Below are 10,523 nucleotides of genomic sequence, written 5' to 3' on the forward strand. Positions count from 1 at the left end.
AGCTAGTAATATAATATATTTCAAAGAAAAATTGCAAAGCTAATAATAATAATACATCAATGCTAAATGAGCACAGTTTTGCTGCTGTTGAACGTACTCTGTGGTTGAACAAAACCTACAATACACAAAGTGAGATGTGTGTAGACATTAATTAAACCCAATCGGTCGACAAATAGATGGTTTTTGCAATCCATTTATTCATTAATATAAGTGAACATGTAGCATGGTTAATCGTTTCAGGATATGATGACCGATTTGTGAAATAATAATACTTATGAAGAAATACAGTAGGATTATAACATGATAACCTGACATTTTTTATTATATTCAAAAATATAAGTAAAAATGATAGATTTAAAAAAAAAACACGAAGTTATTTTAGTGTTTCGTTGAAAATTTTCCGATATCCAGCACTAAAGTTATTATCTAAATAGTGTCTTTATTCGACTCTATGGTGGATAGTTTTGAAGAGTTAACTTTTGCTCACAATATATACTTAGTTCTTTTAAAATATCTAATTTTTTATCACTGGCAGCGAAAGTTCATCATGACGCCAACTTTACCCAAACCCCTTTAGGTTCATGTATATTTATGTATAATACGTGAATACTATTAAGATTTTTTTTATAATAATTAGTTGCACCAGCAGACGTTGCTCCTTTTTCGTGTTTTCTCTACATAAAAAAGACTTGCTAAGTGTATAACTTTTCGTCTGCGGCTTCCCTCGCTTTCTGTATAAAATAATCTATACCTACTAATATTATAAAGAGGAAAGGTTTGTAATTATGTTTGTATGTATGTATGGTGACCGATTTCAAAAATTCATTCACCATTAGAAAGCTGCATTTTCAGTGAGCAACATAGGCTAGATTGCATTTTCAAAAAAATTAGAGATCCTTACCAAAAGTGCAATAATGTAACCCGAGGTGTAAAAAATTCCTCAATAAAAATGCTGCCATCGCGTGCGCTGCGGAATCTATTCCTTGAAGTTAGAGGATGGTTCTCATGAAAAAAAAAGCTAAACATGTAGGTACCACGGGCGAAGCCCGGGCGGTCCGCTATAATATTTCATTTATTTATTTTCATTACAATTTACATAGAGTTTACATACAATTACAATTACAATTTATTACAATATACAATTTATATTAATGTAAGAGTATATAAATATAAAAGGCTACTAAAACAATTTATACAAGCCAATGTTTCCCTAGCTAGGTTACTGGGCAACCTGTGTTTAGGAGAAACAGCTTGCCTCTAAAATAAATTCACAAAAAGCCTCTTAACAAGTACTTAATTATAAATTAAAATTGGTTACAATAGAAAGTAAGAAAAAAAGTATAATTATACCTATAGGTACTAAAACCATCCTCGAAAATCAAATACAAATCATTTATTGATCAAGTATACATTATCATCATTATTAATCTCTCTAACTATTAAAATAAAGTAAATTCTCTGTAGTGATTAGTTTATCCAGGATATTGATGTAAATCCGTATTTGCTTAGTGCACCTTAACAACGCTTTGTCTACAAGATCAACATCTGTTATCGATCCTGAGGTTAGGTTTCAGGAAATGCCACACGCATACTCAAATACTCGGTTTTACGTAGAAATTTTCAGTCGACAGCTTTCAATATCACGGATACGATTTATTTGTATTTGAGTTAAACAATTTGATACAAATATTTTCAACGCGCTACACATTTACACCTTTGAGGTGTTTTTTGAAATCTCTGAATAAAGTAGTTGATAAATTACAATTTGTAATGTTAAATTGCGGAATAAAATTTTATAGTTATACTCAAAACGAAAAATTTATTTTACGTTTTAAAATGTTTACTTTCATATTTTGAGAATTAGCTTATTTAAGCCACAAGTACAGAGAAAGAAGATAATAAATTAGGTAGTGGTTGTATACCTATTATGTAACCTAAGCCTCAAATAGGACTGACGATCCAAATAGCTTAAAAAGGGCAGGTGCCAAAAAAGAATTGTTTATAAATTATTTATTTTGCTTGTAAGTATACGCTCCGGTAATTATTAATAACACATCATACGGGCGTCATTTAATTTCTACAGGCCGGCAGATAAAAATAAAATTTATGATTAAAAAGGTACCAATTAATAACATATAATTTATACAATTTATTTTTGCCATTTTTCTTGCAATAACACTTTACTTACTCTTTTCTTCTTTTTAGCAACGACCCCATCATCCGACACCTCGACTGCTACGTCCATCCTGCCAGCCAGCACGTCGATTTCTTCTTTTGTCAGTTCTACATCAATAAGCAGCAGTTCCGATGCCGGGATCCAATCGTTGCAAACAGACCCAGAAGCGAGCTCGTCCGGAGTATCTGACGAGCACTCGGACGTTACAACTGAATCAGATCCTAAACCAATTAAAAGACCGTCTGATTTGCCACTCGGAGTACAAAGAGAGCTATCAGAACCAATCCCGCTAAATGAATTTGACCAGGCACAATTAGCTCAAACGCTAACCAGGTCAACTGCGCGGCCGCTTTTGATACCAACAGCGCGAACTGATCCTCCACCGACACCGCAATCGGAAGCGGACACAACTACCCAACCTCGGCTTACAGTTACGGAACCGGATGCAAGGGCAGCGCAAGCGCAATCAATAGCATCTGCGCAATCACAGCTGATACCGTCTGAACAATTGCAAGAGAAAGCCTCAGACCAATCTCAACCGGTATCAGCAGCGCAGCCGGCCCCGATATCGAGTGCGCAGTCGAGTCTCACATCGGCCGCGAAACTAGAGCTGGTAGTGACGGCAGCGCCAGCTCCGATATTAGTAATCAAATCAAAATTAGTACCAAAACGACAGCCACAACGGGCCGTATTACCGTGCCGCCTACCGGTCACCACACAACCGCAAGGGCAGCATGTGGTAACATTAGCGCAAATACATGCGGAACCAGCGGCGCAATCCAAATCGACAACTGTACCACAACAGCCACTAGCAGTTGAACATGTAGATGCAGCTCAAGCGCAAAGATCACCAGAGCGAAAGCCTATAAAAACTCGACCAAGACTTCCAACCCAACCTCCAATAGAAGAAATCACCTTTCTTACAGAGCAAGTTGCATCTGCACCCCAACCGGTAGATGAGCCGCAACCTGGACCATCAGGTCTAGCGCAAGCCAGACCTACAGTTCGTAGACGCATTCGATCAGCTCCCACATCGGTATCGCAGCCGGAACCGGTATCACCGACGCGACCGCGACCGACCACTCGACTGCAGCGCCCTTTAGCGCCACAGTACCTTCCGGAACCAGATATAGAACTGGAATCAGAATATCGACGACTCCGATGCCAGCGCAGATACCAAGGATTTAATCGCTCGCGTACAGATTTTACTTTACCATCATTTCGAACCCGACGGCCTCCTGCCGATGAGGTAACTATAGATATATGCGATTTTTGCTTCATAGTTAGTGTCAGAGATTTGTATAGCGTTGAGCGGGCATATCGATGCCGCCTAATCGGTCGTACAGAGTTCGAGTTCTATCTAGTTCAAAGGAAGATGAGAAATCGATATTATTGGGACTTTGCTATTGTGGAGACTAGCGGGATCTTCTATAATCCCGACTGCAGAAAGTACGTAACTGTAGCTGAGGTTCACAAAGCAAATGATACAGATAGCAGCGGCAACGAAGAGTCCAGTGACGAGAGTGAATAAATTTAATAAACTTAAAAACTTCTTTCACTTTTAAACATATAATAAAAACTTTACTATTTTGTTATATTGTTCAAAAATATAATTTAGATCGTAAATTATTGTCATCATCATCAATCATGAATCCCATTGAAGAGAGCGAGAGGAAAATAATTATTGAATTTTGTCACTTACTGGAGAAATCAAAAGTGCTGTTTAACGGTTTGAGGTAAGCAACATTCAATATTTTGTTTTGAATTTTTAATAATGTAACTGAATTATTTGAAGTAAAATTAATTAAAGTGATTTACGAGCTTTTGTCTTCGTCATTCGAACAATTTATTAGATCCAATATAGATTATAAAATTATTTTATATGCGCAATGTTTTAATGCAGTTATAGGAGGATTTAACAATAATGTTATAAGTAATATTCAAATCAATTTTTAAGAAGTACATCGCATTTTCTTTTATTAAACTTGAGCAAGCCACCAGCATACAGCAATTCACCTTGACATTATTTTTAGAGAACTACCACAATACGGACATAAGCAATGGCAGTCTTATTTCGGCCGTACTTTCGATGTTTACACAAAGTTGTGGAAGTTTCAACAACAACACAGAGACATACTGGACATTAAATATGGATTAAAGAGATGGCAAATTGGTGAAATAGCGTCTAAAATTGGACAACTGTATTACCACTTCTAGTGAGTTTTTAACATTTCGTTTATTTATGATATTTCATTAAATTAAACAATAAATAAGTGCACATTGACCTAACAATTACCTTTGACTTTACTAGATTTTAGTGAAGTGAATATTGTTTTAGTTTAAGGACGAGTGAAACAGCGTACCTTCGTGAAGCTTTTGCATTCTACCAAGCTATCCGTGCCAGACGCTATTACACGCACGCCGTTAAAGAAGACAAATGCGAACTAATGGTGAAAAAGCTTAGATACTATGCGAGGTTCATTGTTGTTTCACTACTATTGAATAGATTAAAACTTGTTGACGACTTGATACGTGAACTGGATAACCAAATCATTGAATATGGAACGGCATACAATGCTGAAGATCAGATTGAATGGACTGTTGTTGTCGACGAGGTGAAAGCGTTCCTAGACGCTGAGCCAGCCGTACAAATCATATACACAGACATGCCAATACCTGATCTGTCTAACAGGTATAAAGCGCTTTTTATATTGATCGGGATCTCCAATTTTCTATTTATTATAGTGCTTGACTACTATGTTTTGACTATTTACAGAATACACCCAGACCATACTCCATACATCGAAAGGGGGCCGCACATGTACCTGACGCTACAAGATGTCATTATTGTTGGTAGTAACACACAGCAGGCAAAGTTTTCTGAACTCACCATCGACATGTACAGAATTTTGCAAGTTCTGGAAAAGGAGCCAATCGGGCCTGCACCACAGATTCTACACGACGACATTCCACCTCATGGCCCTCCCCTAGCTCCACATTCCACCCAGAGAGGTGAGGCTGACGTAACTACTATATGGCGAATTTATAAGCATTAAGCGATTGTCATTTGATAAGAAATGATTTTCAAATGCGTTATTTTTTTATTCAATTACTGTTACTGTGTGCGATATTTTATTCTCGTGTTACCCTCATTCTCCTACCACTCTCTCAACCCTCCTATCTATTACCAAAATATTTCTGCAATTATTGCATATTATTCTCGTGTTTTGCTTCGTGCATAGATACAATTATTTCTTTCAGGGTACGTCGTAGGAGACAGTTTTCGTCGAGACAACCCCCACAAGTACTTGCTGTTTAAACCTACGGCTATGCAATTCCTGGTTTACTTGGCTAGCAGCTGCAATGACTTACCTCCCAATGGAGCGATACTTTTGTACATTTCAGCCGACGGGTACATTTCATCTCACGCACGTAATGCTGAAAACATAAGTTAGTTGACCACTTTTATGATACACTTTTTTACAATTATTGTTTTCAATTATATTTTATTCTTTAATGTAATATGATATCTTCTTTATTTTAGCCGGTTACGATTGTGGGGGATTTATTACATCTGGTAAATTGGAAACACCTAGAGAGCTAAGAGAGGCTAGAGATTCCAGAGACTCCCGAGACTCCAGGGACCCGAGAGACACACGAGACCCTAGAGACTCACGGGACCCTAGAGACTCAAGGGATCCGAGAGACGCAAGGGACCCTAGAGACGCAAGGGATCCGAGAGACGCAAGGGACCCTAGAGACTCTAGGGACTCAAGAGATTCACGAGAACCAAGGGAATCCAGAGAACCGAGGGATTCAAGAGGTAGCCAGTCGGAGCGGGAACGACGTGGTAAAGACATCCACCTACTATACCCAGGAGACATATACCCCTATACGAGACGACCCCTCTTCATAATCGTAGAATCAAATTGCTCAGGATTGATGCAGAACATACCGCGACATTTTAACCAGCCGTTAGTGATGCTCTTGTCTGCGCAAGAGTTGCCAGCAGGTTTGACAGGTGCATAAAAATTACTTTCAAAGTTACCAGTCTAATACTTTCTTTGGTTTTACGAACTTGCTCAGAATTTATGTAAATTTCTTAGAAATTATATAAAATCAAATTATTGACTTTTGTTCACATTTCAGAGCGCACACACCAAGGAAACTTACTAACTTTATTCCTCAACAATCCTATGATGGGATTTTGCGCATCTTGCGAGCTATACACCATCGAAGAAAGATTGTTAGATGCTTGCGAACCGCTCGTGTTAGACTTTATTTTCCATAGCATCCAACTTATAACACGAATTCGAATTGGTATGTTAAAATCAATAAGTTTCTTCTACTGAGAGGTAGGTCTCCAAATATAAAGTAATTTATCTAATTAAAAATTTGCAGATATGAATTTCTTCGCATTTATGGGCGACGAGTTCTTGCGAATGATAATCCTGCGCTATTTGTTCTGCGAGTGTTCTCTGCGGATGAACAGGAACTTCCGATCGCGCTCACAGATCGTGCGCTCCGTGCCACCCTTGCCAGAAGAACTGCTATCGCATTCTTCTCTTGTGCCGATCGTATTGAAAATTGCTGAAACTTTGGGGGTATATTTTCAATTATAATATGTTGTAGTCAATATTATACAGAAGTAGTAGTTAGTTCTATATGCATAGTAATTAAATAATTTATTATTTTTCAGGTCAGAAGCCACTTTTCTGACGTCTCCGGACCCGGACCAGGACCAAGGGAATAAACAACAAGTTAAAGGATCGAGTAGAATAATAATAATTGTATTCCTCTATTGAATTGTTATTAGCAACAACGCCATCTGTTGCCTTGCTAATAACGATTGCGGTTGTAGTACGTTTTCGATTGTTAAGTGTTGCATTCAACACTAGAGGGCGTTCATCTCCCATCATCACTCATCTTTATAACCGCCTAAATTAACAATTCTGTATCTCATTACAAAATTGTATTTAATAATATATTACCATAGTTAAAAATTATATGCTTTAATAAAAATATTAAATTCTTGATATTCATAATATTGTACTTAACTAAATACTTTATGCACTGAATTAAAATAAATTATTAGCTCAAATATTTTTAAACTCAAGTATTTATTACTTTACAAATTATTTTTAAGCAAATGTTTATTGCTATATACCTAGGTAGGCGCCTTACCTTGAAATTTATTTCAGATCTTCCGAACATTAGTTAAATTAGTGAAATTATGATATTATATTCAAATGCATTTATGTAAAAAAAATCCATTTCGGCTTAAAACAATTTTATAATCGTTATACATTACTTAAGAAAAAAAATATCTTTAGGAATATAATCTAGTAATAATGTGTTCGTTTTTTCTAGTCTTTAATAATGTTATGGATACATATATTATAGTTATAACTTAATTAATAACCAACTTTTTCGCCTGCGGTTGAGTTACCTACCAGAAGAAACTTTGTGTTCAACATAAATACTCTCTGTCACTGTCTTCCCAGACAATCCGGCGGGCTAGCTATCTCATTATATTACAGAATTAAATTATATTAATATATAAGCTCTCTGGGTCAAAGCTATAAAAAATTATATTTATCTATTCGTCCACTAAATTAAAAAAAATATATTATTATAAAAATATCATATTATGATATGTTTGCACTGTTTAAGAATTACTTATATTACTTAATATCTTATCTTATATCTTGTTTTTATGTTTCAGTCTTCTATTAAATTATGACATAGTAATAAATTATATTTGGAATCATGTAGATGTTATAAGCTTTAATCCATTTAAATAACTATAATGATCTCCAGCTCGTATTTTAAAAGTCAATATATTAAAAAGATATTATAAATTGCAGTAGTTTAAAGATGAAATAGTAGATGAGCGCTTATTGTAGTTGAATAATATCTTGATCAGGGCTATGTAAGATGTTATACCCACTGAAGGCGCACCAGAAAGTGTTAGATCGTTGATAACAACTACATAAATAAAGTACATAACAACTAGTACATTGAACACATTCTGTCTGCTGCTGAAGTGATGAAAGCTTATAATTGTTTAATATTTTAATTGGCGAATTATTAAAAATTGTATTATGTTACAAATGTAGTGGCGTTTTAAGTGCAATAAATGTTTATGCTTCAAGTGTTGAATTATTTTGTATCCCTTTTGCTCTTGCGATCTACCTATCTATTCAATGAAAATCACATGAGATTTTAGAAAAAAAAAATATTTTTATTCAGTGATAAGATCGACAATCAATTTGAGCTCAACTTTCGGTGAATTTATTTGACTTTGCGATGGTAATGCACGTGGTTATACTGACCCCGTTTTAGTAATACCGACATATAGTTACCTACTATAGAAGAAAACATGGATTTTGAGGAAAAATTTAGCAAACAATTTTTGACGTAATATTGTTGTTTAAGTATTTTTTACGTGATCGGTGTATGCTAAACGACAAGTCTCTTCGCGCTTAGTATACCTACCAATAGTAGGACACCCTGTTTATTCGATCAAACTGCGTTATTTCATGAAAACCAACATAATATTATTGTATCATTTCGATGGTGGAAACTAAAATACATGAGTAAGGACGACCCACTGCGTATTAATAAACTACGTGTCATGTAGTTCTATGAAGCAAGGAATATTTTGACAAAGTTAGGGTTTGTAATATAGCTGGTACATTTTCTCGGCAATTTTTATTAAATATATACATATATATATAATAAACTAGTGGCCCACCCCGGCTTCGCCCGTGGTACATATTTCGCAATAAAAGGTAGCCTATGTCCTTTCTCGGGTATCAAAATATCTCCATACCAAATTTCATGCAAATTTGTTCAGTAGTTTAGGCGTGATTGAGTAACAGACAGAATGACAGAGTTACTTTCGCATTTATAATATTAGTATGGATAAATAAATAATTTATTTGAGACACAGAAATCCCAACGCATCCATCAATTGTTCAAAAATATCATTCTATTATAAATTTTAAACGTATTGGGTCAATCTATAAATAAATAAAAATCTCTTATGTATCAATATTAACAATTAATTTACTTTCACCAGTTCATAAGTACATTAAAGTATTAAATTTAAGAATCCGACATTTGTCTAGTTCTGTAATAACAGCATTCTGGTAGTTTCATCCTGTGGGTCTGTCCATCATTTTAACTGTCATCGATCATGTCCCAGTTACGGGGACCTTGACGACGTCCCTCCCTTGTACGTACCCGGGATTAAAAGGATAAATTCATTAGAATAATCCTTATTAACCTAACTAATTAATACACATTATGATATAAGTGTGTTTGTTGTGTTTCTTTTATGTCGCCATTCGCCATCAAGGATTTTATGCTACGATTTTTATGTATGGAGATTGTAAAAGGCTAGAGACATTTTACCGCAGTAACCACTCATTACCATAGGGTATTGACTATGCAGGCGATGTCGCGGATGAAGCCTTAATATTATTATCTCGCTGACCTTATTCCTTACCTGACTCCGGACGTGTAGGTCATCTCTCCTATGGGACGATGTGACTGATGGAAGAGTAATGAACTTGTACTAAGGTGCATACACTTATGAACTACCTATAATGAATCTCCTGCGCAATTTGCTATTGTCAATAAGAATAAACCCCACGGCCAATATTCACTTCTACTACCTACTAGGTACTTCCATGCTTATATTAGTATAAATGTATCACAGTTTATATTTGCAGTTTATTTAAAATGGGATAGGTTCCACAAATTAAAATATTTTCAAATAATTTATTACGATGAAAATAATGAAAAATTACTGAATTTTCTGATAAAATATTGAGCTAGACTTGAATGAAATTAACAATGCGTGAATCAATACACGTTTATCGAAACATTTAAATAATATTATTTATTAGATTCGTTTTTAGCGAAGGCCCAAAAAGTAAATTGAATTACGAACGGAATAGACTTATTTTTACGACTATTTACCATTTACCAACATACCAATTATCCAATCAAATTTAGGCTATATAAGTAGGTATATGCATAAGTTATACAACATGTTACATATAGTATTGTTACCAATCGAATCGTTTCACATGAACGCCTTTATCGCTGCGTTATAAATAGATCCATAAAAACAAGACATCCGATGTGCATTCTAGTTTAACGATTGAAAAATAGGTAAAGGACATTCAGAATTATTTTGAGGGCGCGCGGGAAGCTATTTACATCTGTTTATAATTATATTATAATTTCACGGCTACTGTTAAAACTCACACAGTTTTTCTCCTTTGTTATGTACCCATTGTCGCAGTCATTATAGACATATTACACAATGATCAAA

The 10,523-nt window shown here is 35.3% G+C and overlaps 2 protein-coding genes across 2 annotated transcripts in view; one reads left to right on the forward strand and one right to left on the reverse strand.

The window, feature by feature from the left end:
• LOC123705206 (succinate dehydrogenase cytochrome b560 subunit, mitochondrial-like) overlaps positions 1 to 10,523 on the reverse strand; it is a 43,802-nt gene that overhangs the window by 21,649 nt on the left and 11,630 nt on the right. The window lies entirely within an intron of this gene.
• LOC123705205 (protein SCAI) lies at positions 3,703 to 7,185 on the forward strand. Its single transcript, XM_045653897.1, has 9 exons — positions 3,703 to 3,912; positions 4,210 to 4,392; positions 4,515 to 4,868; positions 4,953 to 5,188; positions 5,438 to 5,626; positions 5,721 to 6,197; positions 6,326 to 6,496; positions 6,578 to 6,780; positions 6,876 to 7,185. The coding sequence occupies exons 1-9, from the start codon at positions 3,824 to 3,826 to the stop codon at positions 6,927 to 6,929; spliced, it is 1,956 nt and encodes a 651-aa protein (XP_045509853.1). The 5' UTR covers positions 3,703 to 3,823; the 3' UTR covers positions 6,930 to 7,185.

Source organism: Colias croceus, chromosome Z, assembly GCF_905220415.1.
Source record: "Colias croceus chromosome Z, ilColCroc2.1".
Lineage (NCBI taxonomy): Eukaryota > Metazoa > Arthropoda > Insecta > Lepidoptera > Pieridae > Colias > Colias croceus.

Bases quoted from the DNA above. Each gene is read 5' to 3' on its own strand.
- LOC123705205 (XM_045653897.1), top strand. From the start codon at position 3,824: ATGAATCCCATTGAAGAGAGCGAGAGGAAAATAATTATTGAATTTTGT. The intron at 6,198-6,325 runs GTGCATAAAAAT...TTCACATTTCAG, and splicing joins GTTGCCAGCAGGTTTGACAG to AGCGCACACACCAAGGAAAC. The intron at 6,781-6,875 runs GTATATTTTCAA...ATTATTTTTCAG, and splicing joins AAATTGCTGAAACTTTGGGG to GTCAGAAGCCACTTTTCTGA.